General features: G+C 37.7%; 2 protein-coding genes across 2 annotated transcripts in view; one reads left to right on the top strand and one right to left on the bottom strand.

Moving 5' to 3' along the window:
* Positions 1-421: 421 nt before the first annotated feature.
* Positions 422-1279, bottom strand: CAPZA3 (capping actin protein of muscle Z-line subunit alpha 3; the record flags this gene model as incomplete). Its single annotated transcript, XM_082636269.1, has 1 exon — positions 422-1279. The coding sequence occupies one exon, from the start codon at positions 1277-1279 to the stop codon at positions 422-424; it is 858 nt and encodes a 285-aa protein (XP_082492395.1).
* Positions 1280-3187: 1908 nt separating this feature from the next.
* PLCZ1 (phospholipase C zeta 1) overlaps positions 3188-16416 on the top strand; it is a gene marked incomplete at both ends in the record, with an annotated part of 48261 nt that continues 35032 nt past the window's right edge. The window contains 2 exons of the mRNA XM_082635602.1: positions 3188-3298; positions 13627-13858. Of these exons, the coding sequence (XP_082491728.1) occupies positions 3188-3298; positions 13627-13858 (343 nt within the window). The remainder of the gene's footprint in view (positions 3299-13626; positions 13859-16416) is intronic.

Raw genomic sequence — 16416 nt, forward strand, 5'->3', positions numbered from 1 at the left:
TCAGTTAAGGTTTATGAAAATTAATTTCCATCATCATTTTCTTGACTTACTGGTAAATATTCCTTGAATAAAATGATTTGGTAGACTTGTCCCTAATTTAACTTGCATCTGGAATTCCCTGGAGGTCCAGTGGTTAGGACTCTGCGCTTTCACTGCCGAAGGCTCAGGTTCAATCCCTGATAGGCGAACCAAGTTCCCACAAGCTGTGTGATGTGACCAACCATCCCCTCCTCAAAAAAACAAACCCCCCTCCAAACTTGCATCTGCAAAGTGACAGGCATGTCTAGTGGCTTCTCAACTTTAGGCAAATAACCTCTGCCACCCTCCCTGCCCCCTGAAACAAAGTAATCAGGTCAAGACAGTTATCATGAGCAATCCTTTATATCATCCAGTTGCATAACACACTTCTTGAATAAATGACTCATCCTAATTTAGGATACATCACCAGATTCAAGTCAGAGAGTATCCTCTGCCAGTCAATATGAGTGCGGGTCACTGGAAGATCTCTTCGTAGAATTCTTCTTAGGGCTTCATTTGATAACTCCTGTAATTCTTCTAAGACTGCAGCTTGAAATGTATTCTCTTGCTCTTCCACAAGCCTCGCGAAATTTAGAGCCAGTTGAGCTTGGTTAACTACTTCCAAGCTTTCTTTCAGGTCCTTGGAGATTTCGACATGAAGGTTGACACATCTGAAGAAGTGAGCTTGCACAAAAATTCTCCCTGTTACCTGGGTTAGAAATGGATTGACTTGGAAAATCCATTTCGATTTCCAAAGGCCATTCCAGTAATCTCCTATTTCGTAGCTGTGATCTTCAATGCAAGCAATCAAGAACTCTTTATTTTTCACCGTTTTTCTCAGCACATTGCAGTTCCCCGTTGGATAGTGGTCATCCACATACAGCTTTAAGGCGCACAGAACAACAGTCCTCAGGTACTCCATCTCATTCTGAATGATGCCGTGACTTTGGATGTCTTTTAACTGGTTTTGAAGCAGGTCGAATTTGAAAGAAAGTTTGCTCTGGTAGTCAAAAAATCGGTAGTCACCCACTACGTTGTGGTGAGACAGGAGGACCACATTCCCATCGATGGAGAGTGGGACGTAATATTTTTGGCAGTGTTGGTAGCCTGCATACTCACCTAGATGGTGCATGAGTTTTTTATCACGGATAAGCAGACAGAGATCATCAAAGGCATTTACAAATTCCCCTGGAGGAGCCTGTATTAACAGTCTGAGAATTAATTTTTCTTTCTCTTTCTTACTCAGATCGCTAAGTGACATGTTTGGTTGTAGCAGAAGCAGAGCTTCTGAAATAGTGTTCAAAGATGAGAAAACATTCCATGGGACAACCTTCCCATCAAGATGTTACACATTCAGCTTAAGATGACCATCTCTGACCATGAAAAACCAGGTTGTCTGGCAAGCTCTGAGTCTCCTGATGAAGTCATAAAGAAGCTTTCTCTATGAAGTATGGAACTTTCAGTGATATCACGTTAGGTGTTCAGACCAAAAGAAAAACATGATAGTCACCTGGCAGTGTGGTGCCCAGCCAACCAGCTATAAGAATTTTGAAGATTTTAAGAACTTAGCCTCCAGAACAGCCTTTTTCAAAAGCGGTGTGTCTCTGTGTGCATTATATGTTGTCAGGGATCTAGAGAAGCAGCCCAGAGTTTCTAGAGAGTGCCTGGCAACCCTTTGCACCTTTTGGGGACCACAATGGCATTGATGTATAATCAGGCCCTCAGAATAACTGTCCCCAACCCAATGGAAGCACGCCATGCTGAAAGGTTTGAGGGGTTTAAACAAAACAGTAAAGATAAAATGAGGTACGATGGCAGTTCATGGGAAAATGCCAGGCAGCAAGAGATGCCTTATTTATAAACATTGTGGGTTGGGAAATGGTCAGAACATAAGCAAGAAACCAGAAAGTTTTAAGGGCAGTGAAGTGAAGAGACCACATGTTACATATGGTTTCTGTGGGATTTAAGTGTTGAGCTAACTCCAAAGAACAAAGGCAACAAACCACTATGTTTTCTGCTTTCTTTCTAGAAAAGGAGCAGTGGCATCCGTGGATGAGTTTCAAGAAATCCCTCTCCTGCAAGGGCAGAGTTAATTATATTTGGAACTTGTGGCAACTCATAATGGGGAGAAACTTCTAAGCGAGGAGGAACGGAACTACAGGTCATGAAAATATGGAGAACAAATATCCACTCAGAGTGCTTTCTGTTCCTCTTTCCTCTTTCTTTTGATTTATCCCCTTTCCTTGATTATTTTCTCATTCTTTTTGAAGAGTCCTGAACTTAAGTTTCTCTCATTTAAGCAAAAACTGCTTGCTTCCCTTTCTGCCCTGAGCTTTTCTGGGTTTCCCTAGCTTCCTGTATCTTTTTCTTATAATAACATGAGCTTTGCCATATTAAGTCTTTGCCATTAGTTTGAAGGGTTTCCAGTTAGTTCTAACAATCTGAAATTGAGTGTGTTGTTGAACAATTTTTACCAATAACTTTCACGATTTTATAGACTGTTGTATTAATTCTTCTTAACCTTAGTTTTTCAATTTGAAGTGTCCTAATTTTTGTAGTTTCTCTGTAGATAATAAGCAAGCTTGATTATTTTTGTCTTTCATACTAAATAGACACTCACCATGGCATTTTTTTTTTTACTCTTTTTTATGGTCCTTAAAATGTTGCTTTCTTGGGGCATGCGTGTAGCCTGACATTTGGCTAATGTAGTGGTAATAATCATATCAGACATGGTTTGGACTCATTTAATGCCCCCACCTTCTGGAAGTATTAATTTGACCACTTTTCAGATGAGGAAACTAATGCTGAGAGAGATCAAGTGTTGATGTCCAGCTGTCTCCCAAGTTCACGTCTTCAGAAAATAGACTGTTGTTTCCCAAGTAATAGCTTGATTTCTCAAATGTTAATTTTTATTGTTTTCCTGCAATTTTTATTGTGTTATACCCTTTCATACCTTTACCACAGAGTAGTGCCTACTTAGTTTTTTAAAAATATTATTTATCATAAAAGTGTTTTCTCATTTAAGCCTAAGATAGACTTTCCTCTGAAAATAAAAACGTTGAACTGAAGAGAGGTAAAATATTCTTTAGTCATTTTAAGTACTTAATGACTTTCTGTGAGAATTTCCTTAACTTCTTTTTTTGGTGTTCTTCGTACATGGTTTTTGTCCATGGTTCGGGATGACTTTAAATGTGGAAAAATTACCCTGGAAAAAACTCTGAAATTACTTGAAAAATTAGATATTCGGTGCAGTACTATTCATGTGAAGTATATATTTAAGGTGAGATAATATCTGCCCTCTGAACACCCCACCCTAGGAAGGACTTAATCCAATATTGGAAAATGTCAGTAACTACTTGGATGCTTTCTGAAGAAAATACATATGAAAGATTAGTCTCTTAAGAATTAAAGCAGTTAATTATGCTAAATATATTTATAATCAAGACAAAGAGTTTAGGTAAGATGTAAAATGAGTTGTTGATAAAATTTGAAATCATGCCAGGTTATTAGTTTAGAACAATCTGCTGAGAATGCAGGAATGTTCACATCAGATGAGGATTGGTCATCCGATTAGATCAAATCATATAAATGATGAAATGGTAAATGGATTGGATGTTAGTGATTTATAGAAGGAATGGGCAATCTTCAGAAAAATTGCATTTTTCTCACCTCAAAGCAGACAAACTGTAAATTCTCTTTGTTTAAAGAAGAATTAGTAGGAAGGGAACCTGGATCAAGTCTGTCACTAGAGGACAAAGGGAAAGATCATGAAAAAAAAAAAGAAAAAGCCAAGTGATAGCTGAGTTTTGCACTAAGAAGATGGCAGATTTCTTGGCGAGTCAGGCAAGAATACTAGACTGGCCAGCTCAGATAGTTAGGAAGATAGGCATCCTGAATATGATTTTGTTTCTTGAAAGTGAGTAGCCAGATAACACAATCTGGTTGAAACTGGGAAGCTTGTGTTACCTTACCTGCGAGCTACTCAGTTAGCCTGATATAGTTTTAGGGATGTTGGCAGACGCAGGTTTCCAGTTCAGAGAAAAAAGACAGCTTGGCACTCACAAAAATAGCAACTGCGAGAGTATCAACATTTTGGTGCCATTTCTCCTAGCCCCGTTCCCAAAGTGTGATGTGAGGAGGGTCAGGTGACACATGCACGCGCAGTGGGTGGCATTACCTGAGAGGGACCTCAAGTTTAGAAAGCCAGAGCTTTTATTATGGGCTGTAGGCCTGTCTGATCTTTGCCCTGGAGGCTGTCATAATCATTATTATCCTGGACAGTAAAAAACCTGCAGTTTTCCTCTGGAGGGGGATACTATCTCTTCATTACATAAACATCCTTGAAGAGCTAGTCCTGAAGAAAGGTGGTTGGTGCCTCTGCTTAGAAAATAGGCAGAAACACACAGCAGACCCAACAAGCATTTTTCTCAATAAGATTTAGCCCTCATGTTTACTAACCACAAAGAGGAGGTTTGAAAAAGAAAAGCTGTACTTCTCAGGAGACTGCAGTAAAAGACAAAGAATTCAGAGCTGTTTCTATGAATCCAAATAGCTTGTGCTGCAATAAGCTATCAGAATTTTAATCAATTCATGTCTAATACCACAAGTGAAGAACACAAGTTTCTGTGAAAGACCTTTACACATAGAATTTTCCCCCAGTGGTATTGCCCGAAGGGAGAAACAGCTATGTGCTTTCAGGTTTAATGAAATTCACATTCAACACAATATAGGTAGTAATATGCTGAATCTGTATCAAATGTGAAATATTGAAAATCTTATTTAGTGATTATCAAGTTGCTTTGAATTATCTGCAAGATAGAGATAGCTGTTTGAAATCCACTTGAGTAAAATGCATGCCATATTGAAAAGCATCATGTACAATGCTCAACAGTTATAACAAGTAAATAAATAGCTCATTAACTGAAATTTATGATTATTTGGACATAGCAGGATTGAAGGTCTATTTTGTTTAGCAAAACCTTTTTAAAGTAGCTATGAAAACAATGTTAATTATAGAATTTAGAGGGGCAGAGTTTGCTTAGAATACTTCAAAAAACCCTTTAAAATGACCTCAAATACTTTAGAAGCATAAATTACATATAAACAAGGCTGATGATTATGATAAACCATTCTCTTCTATTAAAATAATTCCCCTAGGCCCTCTAATAGAAAATACTTTTTTGCCTTAGGCTAAATTGCTGTGTATGCATTAAAATGTTGATTAAGTAATATGCTCAGGGGAAATGTATTGGCTAACTGAATTTTCTGGAAAGGTGAAGACTAAGTTTAAACATCTGACTCTTTTGCTTTAACTTTTGTTGCTAATCTTTCCACACTTCAGGGTACACATTTTAGCCAGAGCAAATAAAATGAATCATAATGAATATTTGTTTTCAGTGGCCACAAAAAAAAAAAATTGCTCAGCTGTTGTTATTAGCAAGCTCAGTGGATGTGGAGATTGTTCAATCTATTAGATTCTAGCTGTATAGTACTTGGCAAGCCAGAAATCTCTGAGCAAATGTCTTAACCTGCAGAATGGGGATACTAATATAGTTATTTTGAAGGATGGTTCTGAATATTAAATAAGATATCGTTTGTGAATGTACCTAGTACCAAGCTAGGCATAAAGTAGGCACTCGATAAATATTAGTTGAAGCTACTTCATGATCATTCAAAAAATATAGAAAATTACGTTACATTCATTGATTTCCTAAGAAGCTGACATAAATTGTGACATGAATTTATTTTCTAAGGTGAAATTTTATTACAAAATTTGAGTAAAGAACATGTAAATTTATGACCCTGTCGAAATATTGTAAACTTCTTTTTACAAAATTAATTATTTAGTCATGGCTTGAGCAGCAGTTCTCTAAGTTTCTTTTTTATCCCTTCACTAAAATTTTTTTGATTGCTTTATTATTATCTTTAACTTGTAGCATAGCTATTTTTAGGAAATATTATGTGCCATTTCAATACATATAGCTAGTCTTAGATTACACTCTTGATTTTTGCTGAGTATGAAATAGTATCATCTTCAATTTCAAGAATTTATATTATTATAGGACTAACCTTAAGTTTTCAAATTCTCTAAGCAGTTAGTAACCATTATTAAATCTACAGTATGTGCATGGCACTCTGTTAGAAACCGCAGATTGTAAAAAATAAACTGTATGTCTATTTAAGGAGAGAAGAAATACAGAAATTATTGTTTTAGAAGTAGATTATAATAAATTTCCTAGGTAATACTAACAGGGAATCTGAGAAGACAGAGACTCTAACGGGCTTTTATTAAAAAATTCCGTGGTGGAGGTGGCATTCTTGCTGGACCTTGAGGAGTGAAAAGTAATATGTGTAGATCACATTGCTAGAAATGGTTGAAGAATCAAAGGTAAGCAGCCATGACTTGAGTGTAGGATGCTCCAAAGGGAGTGGTGAGAAATAGCTGCAAAGGCAAGTTATGGCCAGATGATAAAAATCCTGACTGGTAGGCCGTGGAATTTGGACTTGCTTTTGTAGGCAATGGGTAGCCATTGACATTTTTTGAGCAGGGAAATATTGCATATTTTAGGATAAATCTGGCAGCAGTATAGAATGGATTGGGAGTTAGAAGGCAGAGAGATGAGTTAGGATATTTCTCTGCTGCCTCTGCCCTACAAATCTACAACTTGGGTCAATTCAGGCACTTACATTTGTGTTTTGTTCCACCTTGAGTTTATGATTTCCTACCTTAGTTGGTTCTCCAGAGTCTAAGTTTATTTTTAATCTTATCTGAAAAATAAATTGCACCATATCCTCTTCTAAATGTTACAGTCTCTCTTTTAGCAGATAAACTGAAAGAATCCTTTACATTTCTTCCTGCAACTTGTTCAGTGTTTCATTGCAATAAATTTTGCCTTCACACCTATTTTGAAAACCTCTTTATTTCGAAAATGCTAAATTCAATGGTTAGCTTCTCCATGCATTTTATTTATCCCTCTTTTCTTAAACTTCTCTCTATTCTAACTCCTAAGACATAACTCTCTCCAAGTTTTTCTTTAAAATTTCATATCGTTCCTCCATCTGTCCTGCTAGCATTCCTCTTCTGTTCTCCTCTTAAAGTTGAGTTCTTAATTTTCTTTCTTTTTACTTAACAAACTCTTCCTGAGCAATCTTAATGAGTCTTTCTCTGCCCCCACCCCCAATTTTATTTATTGAGACATAATTGACATATATTATTGTATTAGCTTTAGGTGTAACAGCATGATGATTTGATATATGTATATATTGTGAAGTGATTACCATGATAAGTTTAGTAGACATTTATCTCTTCACAAAGGTACAAATTTTGTTTCTTGTGATGAGAACCTTTAAGAGTACTTTCTTAGCAACTTTCAAATATATGATATAGCAGTATTATCTATAGTTACTACGCTGTACAGTACATCCCAGAATGATTTATCTTATACCTGGAAGTTTGTACTTTTTGACCACCTTCATCCATCCTGCCCCTCTTCTACGCCCTAGCTGTTCTCATCCACTTCACCATAGCTAGAGAACCACTAATCTGTTCTCTAGCTATGAGTTCTTTTTTTTTTTTAGATTCCACATATACATGAGATCATACAGTATTTGTCTTTGCCCGTCTGACTTATTTCACTTCGCATAATGCCCTCAAGGTCCATGCATGACATCACAAATTAAAGAATTTCCTCCTTTTTTTTTTTTTTTTTTTTTGCGGTATGTGGGCCTCTCACTGTTGTGGCTTCTCCCGCTGCGGAGAATAGCCTCCGGACGCACAGGCTCAGCGGCCATGGCTCACGGGCCCAGCCGCTCCGCGGCATGTGGAATCTTCCCAGACCGGGGCACGAACCCGCGTCCCCTTCATCGGCAGGCGGACTCTCAACCACTGCGCCACCAGGGAAGCCCTCCTTCTTTTTTATGGATGAAAAATATTATATATATTTATATGATATATACATATATACACACACACATATATATCTCATATTTTCTTTATCCATGTAGGTTGTTTCCATGTCTTGACTATTATAAATAATGCTGCAATGAACACGGGGCGGTGCAGATAGCTTTTCAAGATAGTGATTTTGTTTCCTTTGAATGAGTGCCAAGAAGTGAGCTTGTTGAATGATATGGTAGTTCTATTTTTAGTTTTTTGAGGAACTTCCATATTATTTATGACCATTATTTCAACTCTTTATCAAGTAATTCACTTATTTCTGTTTTAATAAGGTCTGTTTCTGGGGTTTTATCTTGTTCTTTTGTTTGGAACATATTCCTCTGTTTCTTCATTTTCTTTTACTCTCTGTCGGTTTCTGTGCCTTAGATGGAACAGCCCCCTGTGCCAGTCTTGAAGGGGTGGCCTCACGTAGGAGATGAAACTTATCACTCAGTTCAGCCCTGGTTCTGGTTTGTCTCTCAACCTCTGTGATAGTCCAAGCAGCCTACTTCATTCTTTTTTTTTTGTCGTACGCGGGCCTCTCACTGCTGTGGCCTCTCCCGTTGTGGAGCACAGGCTCCGGATGCACAGGCCCAGCAGGCATGGCTCACGGGCCCAGCCGCTCCGCGGTACGTGGGATCTTGCCGGACCAGGGTACGAACCCGTATCCCCTGCATCGGCAGGTGGACTCTCAACCACTGCGCCACCAGGGAAGCCCGGCCTACTCCATTCTTAATGGCTCCCAGTCATTGAGTGTGTACCAGGACCTGGCAGTGTCTCATAACGGAGGATCAGGCAGCATCTAGATGCAGGCTGATTGGAAGCTGGACCCTCAGGCAGCAGCTTGTAAAGCGTGCAAATAGACATCTTTCAGGGAAAGACTGGAAGATGGGGGCATCAGTCCATCCCCTCTGAGCAGAGCCCCAGAGGGTCTGCCGGCCAAGGACTTTCTCTTTGTTTGGCAGGGTTCTACCTAACCCGTGAACACAAGCCCCACTGGCCGCCAGAGCCAGGCTATCAAGGGGCGTGTCCTCTGGGAAACAGCTTGTGTGCACAAGCTCCTGGCCTTAGGCTACAGTCTCCAAGGTATGCAAATAGGCCTTTTTCAGGAAAGACTGGAACTTGGGTGCCTCTGGCTGCTGTATCTGTACAATAGAAGCAGAAGGAAACAGAATGAAAAAAGAGAAAAAACCAAGTTTGCCAGGTAGTTTAAACAAGTATGTCAGAGTTTGGGAAGAAAGTTGCCAGTCATATGATTTCCTAGAATATATTCTGAATACTTTGTTTTTAGTGTAATTTCAGAGATAATTTTAAATGTTATATTTTATTTTAAAATTTCTTGTTTTGATAGATCAGCTTTCTCCTGATGTCATTTTTAAAGCAACATTTCATCTTTTTACTAACAAACTGAGCAATGGAGAATGGTAACAAAATGAAAAGGCTTAATTCTATTTTCTAAAGTGTACTATCAGAATGACTAACACTAGAATTATTTTAATATGTTCTTTTATCCTCCTGTATTCAGTCATTCATTTAAACATATAATCACTAGCCTCCTACTTTAGGGTAGGTCCAGTACCAGGTACTGGGAATAAAAATAAGGATAAAATATCTACCTTCATGGGGTTCATAGTCTTAAGGTAAAAGATATATTTTTAAATTATACATAAATATTGAAAGAGTTGTTTGGGAAAGTTCTTTTTGTAATGCTTGCAAAGAATAACCACTTAATGAGCTTCATGGTTTTTTTTTTTTTTGTAAGCAGGAGAAAGATGGCTTCATTACTCTTATTTTATGTTGTAAACTGTAAATGATTAATATGTAACATTTTAAAAAGCTATAGTATTCCCTGCAGTGGGGCCTGAGATTTTGCATACTTTCTGTAATATGTTTTTTAAAATAGTTTTCCTACACTCCCTAGCTTTAGGGAGATTTTTAGCTCCTTTATCCAATTAAATGAACATATTTCACCAGGATCATAAAATTGTTTAGGTGCTGGACCAAGTTCTGAAGACCTCAGTCAGGCACTCTTATAAGTACTTAGGATACAAGAAACAGATGACAGACTTCCTGTCTGAGACAATTTGGCAATTCTAGAAGAGAAGTAGAAAAAAAAGGCTTTAATTCCAGTGTAATAAACCCTAGGAGAGAAAAAGGTACAGAATCGTATAAGAATCCTGAGTAGGACTCTCTAACATGGCCTTAGGAAGAGACACAGAGGGACATAAGGGAAGACTTCTAGAGAAGGACACTTTTTCAAGGATTAGTAGAAATTCTTAAGAAGTACAATAAAAGAAGGGCATTCCAGGCAGAAGAAACAGCCTTTACAATAGCAAGAGACAGCTTGATGTTTATACTGCAACTAATTCAGAGCACAGGCAGTGTGAAGTGCAAGGGAGAAGACGGTGAGGGCAGAAATCATCAGTGATGTCTTCAAGGGTCTTGGATTCCACACAATAGTTTGGATTTTGTCCTGAAGACAAAGGAGAAACACTGAGAAATTTAAGAGAGTTAAAGAGATCAGACTTGTATTTGACGCAATTTATTTCTGCACATATACTCTCAATACGTGCAATGGTGTATTGTTTTCTCTTTCCTCCCATTGCTTGTCCTTATTGTTTTGGAGTTAGTTCAAGTCCTGGTCTACCATGCCTGTGAGACTGGGGACAATTTACATAAGATTTTTGACCTTCAGTTCCCTCCTACAGGGGAGATATTAATACATTGGTACCCTACACGTTGTGGCTGCTGTTATGTGCCTCAGTACTCAGATTTGAACCTTCCTTGCTTATCACTTTTCTTCTTCTTTTTTCCCTTCTGCTGACGCTCTGTCATCTTTCTTCTTATTACTTACCCTTTGTTGCTTTCCTTTTCCTTTTCTCTTTCTATCAGAATTAGAACTTCCCATCTTCAGCGGTACGATTCTCACCTCTTGTGTGTGGTTTTTCTTTTTTGGTAATTTGATTAACTTTTGACCCTTCATTTCCTTTGGGTTTGATCAATTGCAGCAATTATTTGGATTTGTGGAATTTTGTTTCAACTTTATATCTCTAATTCTTTCTAGTATCAGATAACAACTTCAATCTTTAGGGAAAAACAAAACAGAACGAGTTACCAGAGGACATTTCAGATGGGCAAGTTTATATCCTGCTTGAAAGAAACAAAATTTTCATTGCTTAGTGGATAAAGTACATCTTATTGTATGCTGCTATTCAGTAAGACAAAAGTTTTTAATTCATACAATTTTACATGACAAAATGTTTAGGGAATTACAGGCACACTTTGATTTTTATTGACCTGCTTAAGATCTTAGACAAATTATGAGCAAAATGGAGCTAAATTAAAAAAAATTAATTCTATAACATTGACTTATGTGGACCTCAAAATCCAGAATTTCAAAACAGTAAGTTGAACTTCATAGTCTACTGAGATTATTGATAATATGAATTATTTTTAAGATTATCTAATTTAACGTGCTATTATTGTTTAATGAGCTCTGGAGACCCAACTTCTCATTTGACAACCACCGATTCCAACCTTCTTCCCAAGCTTATCACCGTCTCCTTCCCATTGGGGCTCCATTCCAGCCCCTGCTTCTTCAAGCTGCCCTGTATGTGTAAATTAATGCTCCTCCTTGAACTAAGCTGGTGCTCTTCCTACTTGATTCCCAGCTCAGACTGTTTCTTGGATTCCTCAGATCAAACTCTCTGGTAACCACCAGTGAACTTTTCCTAAAAAAGTGAAGAGATCATTTCCAGCATGTTTATCCTCTGTTTTACCTTAGGGTTGTTTTATAGTTAAATTTGTCAAAAGATGAGACACTAGGCTGGAGGGTGTGAGGGAAACAGACATAGATAAGACCTAACAATACACTGATATCTCCATCCTCATAGCAACCTGTTGACATAAGTAGTGCTATCTATCCCCATTTTGCAGATGAAGAGTATGAAGCTCATAGTTAAATTGAGACGTTCAAAATCCCACATACTTTGGAGCTAGGAATATAATGTCAGCTCTGACTGTCTACAGATTGTCAGCTTTTCACCACAATACAGTGGCCCTTTAACATGAGCTTTTTGTACTTAGGCTTAAGTACTTTGCAATGTATTGAGAAAATTAAAATATAAATAGACTTTTTGGAAATTAAATGTCCTTCTAAGGTGCACTTCCTATACCTCAGTTTTTTATTTGTAAGTGATACTCTAAGTCTACTAGTTATTCTAACTCTCCCCCAACTCCAGACTTTCTTGACTTCTCTCCCTCATGCATCTAAAATGTTAATGTGTTGAATCCTTCTGACTTCTCTTTTCATAATTTTACTGACGCCTGTTCTTTAGTTTCTACTCACCACCTCCCACCTGGATGGCATCTTCTCTCTTCCCTTACCTGCAGTTCTCCTTCTCTTCCCATTGGTAATGCACAACTAATCACAACTAAACCTCTCCTTTGCTAGTCATTTTCCTACTCAGAACCTCACAGTGATTCTGGACCCAGCCCACTTTCCTGTCTCTTATCTCATAAAGTTCAAATGTGAATTTTCCAGAACAACCAGGTGAAGCTACTCTTTCTCATCGAAACTGACCTTGTTTGTCCCTCTCCCAGTTCCTTCTGTGATTATGCAGATTCCGCTTCCTCAAAGTATTACCACCTATTGCAGCTTCTGTATTTACAGTGATCTTGAATGACTGATTTATTCTGCCATTTATGGTGCAGGATGCCTATTGATGACATGGGGTTACATACTGTTTGGATGGTTTCAAGAAGCTACTCAAATAGAGTAGAATAGCAAAATGAAATGTGTAATTGAAAGATAACCTAGAATCCTCATCTTCTCCCATACTTCTTTCCATTCCAACTATGGCTATCGGGTTGTTTTTGTTTTGTTTTGTTTTGTTTTTTACACAGAGGGTCTTCTTATTTCTGACCATTTCTTTACAAACATCCACCCAGGAATAACTCCAACATGTTCATCTCAAGCCTGTATCCCCCTCCAGATATTTAGATTCATATTTCTGACTCTAGGACACATGTCCCTGAAAGTTCCATGACCTCTCAGAGTCAACATTTCCCTCTGCAATCCTGCACCCCTGCTGGATCACCTTTCCTTTCCCATTCAGACCGAGCAGATCTGAAACCACAGGTCTGTTTTCCCTTCATGATGGACCCATGTCCTAGATTTCAGTTTCCAAGTGCCCAAAACAAAGCTTTTGATAGAGGAAACCAACTAGGCATGGACAAAACAGCAGACTATAGTGAGCTCTATGGGATGGCATATGTCATCACCACAGTGAGGAGAAGGTCTGAGGTAAATCCAAATGGTTCTGGGATGTCCTGAGTCTGGAAGAATCTCTAGCAGCTTCCCCTGAATTCGGGCAAGTCTTTCCAGGTAAAGAACTGCGTAAGGGCTCTAACTCTCCCCAGGGGCAGGATACACTTCTTCACTTAAACTGGGCAGCTCTGGCCACTGGGTTTTAAGTGGTGATGATCCACTAACCTTTCCCCAACTTTGGCACCATTTCATGCAGTTTTATGTATTTTATCTGAAATAAGAATCCAATGTAACTTCTTTCCAGTATAAGTTGGTATATATGTTACACAAATACTCTAACGTCTTCATTTTGTGTATTTTTTATATTCACAATGTGAGCCCACCAGTCATTTTTTTTTAGTAGGATAATGACAGGCTGAAGCAAGGAAGAATCACCATAGAAGAATTTAGAACAATTTATCGAATTATTGCACACAGAGAAGAAATTATTGAGATTTTCAACATGTATTCTGAAAACCGGAAATGTCTTTTTGAAAAGAATCTGGCCCAATTTTTGACACAAGAGCAGTATATACTTGACATTAATAAAAGTATTGCTTCTGAGATCATTCAAAAATATGAGCCTATTGAAGAAGGTATGCTTGTATTTCAAAGTTTTATCAAATATTTATATGCAAACTATTTTTTAAGAATTGCACTTATTAAATTCAAATTTTTGTTTGGGTCAGATTTCTTATGGGTAATATTATATGTTGGCTGTTTTAATTTCATATTTTACAGACAGCAGATGTATCTTTTAGGAAGCTATGTCGTGTAACAGCGGCATTCTTTCATTGTCCAGTTCCTTTCTTTTAGCTGCTTCTGTATGTCTCTCAAGTGTTCAGAGATTAGGTTATGCAGGGAAAGCAAGATGAGGATTCTATTACAAGTACTGTAATGGAAGAAAGGGTCTTGATATTCATTAAGATAAAAACCCAGGTATAGGTACTTTTCCATTTTTATACACTATCTTATTGAAAAAATATATGAATATTAAATTAGCTAAATGAAAACAATTATAGGAAAGAATAAAACATTATAAAATCACTAATTTCCCTATTGTTTATACACATAATTGTCTACAACATTTCATAAACATTAAAACATTTTTGCTTTTCTTTCATTTTTTGAATGCAGTCATCTGGTTTAAGTTCAATGACCATTTTGGCTAGTGAGCTGTTGTATAGTTTTTTTTTTTTTTGTATTATAGTTTTTGATCTCTGTCTCATCTTTCATTGGCTAAAATATTTCAATTTTTTCCATTTATGTTTATTTTTAAATAAAATAATAAATAATAATGTAATAAAATATGCACATAAAACACTATTAAAGCATGCTGTTTAACCCTACAGAAATTAATAGAATAGCTCAAAATATTTATTAACAAGGGATATATGAAAGCCCAAGTTCTGCCTTTGAAAACTGGTTTATGGCCACCAATGCTTAACGTATGATAATATGGGTACTAACAAGACAAGACTTATTCCTTCATGGGCTCGTACATTCATAATTTATTCAAATATTTATCTGTGGCCACTGAGTATGGTTCTAGGAGCTGGGGATACAGTGGAGAACAAGGCAAACTAGGTTTCATATTCCTGATAGGAGTTGGAGGGAGACTGACAATAAATAATTAAACATACAAATGGATAATTTCAGGGGGTGCTACGTATTGTGAAAAAAATAAAATAGAGAGTAGACAAGCACGAGGTCTAGCTCAGGTTGGTTGTTTTTTTTTAATTTTTTAAATTTATTTAATTTATTTTTTAAACATCTTTATTAGAGTATAATTGCTTTACAATGGTGTGTCAGTTTCTGCTTTATAACACAGTGAATCAGTTATACATATGTCCCCATAGGTTGGTTGTTTAGGAGAGTCCTCGATGGGGATGTGATATTTGAGCTGAGACTTAAGTGGTGAGAAAGAACTAGACATGTGACAAAATGGGGGAAGAGAAGTGTTGGCCCTGAGTTGGAGAATCGAGGAACAAGAGGAGGACAGTGTGGTTGGAACCTGGAGAATGAGGGCAAAAAGCGTTTGGACAGGGATTAAGTCATGCTGGTCTTGTTGGCCATAATTAAGATTTTGGCTCATGACTCAGTGCCACGTAAAGACCTTGGAGGCTTTTAAGTATCATGGTGGTAAGACTGAAGATAGTGCTAGTAAGAGTTTGGTCTGATCACCATTAAAACTTTGCAGGTTTGCAACAAGATAGAGAGCTTGCATCAGAACGTAAAACAAGTACATCTCTAAGCACATCTGATGAGTCCAGCTGACTTCTTTCCTTTCAATAGCAAAGACTTCCTCTAAGAAAGTAGTGAATTGATTTAGGCTCTGGTTCAAGCTCTTTATGTCATTGCCACCTGGAAACAACCAGTTCACAGACAAGCACTTTTAGTAGCATTATTCCAGTCAATATTCAAAAAAAAAATTGCCACTGTTACCTGTAGGTGGTAAATTAAAAGGTACAAAGGGATAATGGGATGGTGCCAGTGACATCTTGGAATTGTGTTTGTATTTTAACCATAATATTACACTGTTCATCTGTTTCATCTTTTGGGCCTTACTCTGCTTCCATTCAGATAGTTTCACACAGCCAAGACCTTGCATTTCATTTACATGGCTATTGATCACTTTAGAGACTTATTAAGGTCAATTTGAATTATGATCTTACAGTCACAAATGCTGCCAAGTTTCTCAGTCTCATCCCACATTGATACTTGACATATGTCAATACCAAATGAGGAAAACCTCATTTTATTTTAAAAATAAAAATCCATGAGATTAACTCTCATCTCAGTCTGGTAGTTTTTTTTTTTTTCTTTTTTTTTTTTTTTTTTTGCGGTATGCGGGCCTCTCACTGTTGTGGCCTCTCCCGTTGCGGAGCACAGGCTCCGGACGCGCAGGCCCAGCGGCCATGGCTCACGGGCCCAGCCGCTCCGCGGCATATGGGATCCTCCCAGACCGGGGCACGAACCCGTATCCCCTGCATCGGCAGGCGGACTCCCAACCACTGCGCCACCAGGGAGGCCCTCAGTCTGGTAGTTTTTAAAGGCATAAGAGGAGTTTGTTTTCTATTCCATTACCAAAGATAGTTACTTAATTAGTTAATAGTTCAAAAGGGCTATAGGCCAATCACTGCTAATTGCACTG

The sequence above is a fragment of the Mesoplodon mirus genome (genome assembly GCF_964341445.2).
Source record: "Mesoplodon mirus genome assembly, chromosome: 11".
NCBI lineage: Eukaryota > Metazoa > Chordata > Mammalia > Artiodactyla > Ziphiidae > Mesoplodon > Mesoplodon mirus.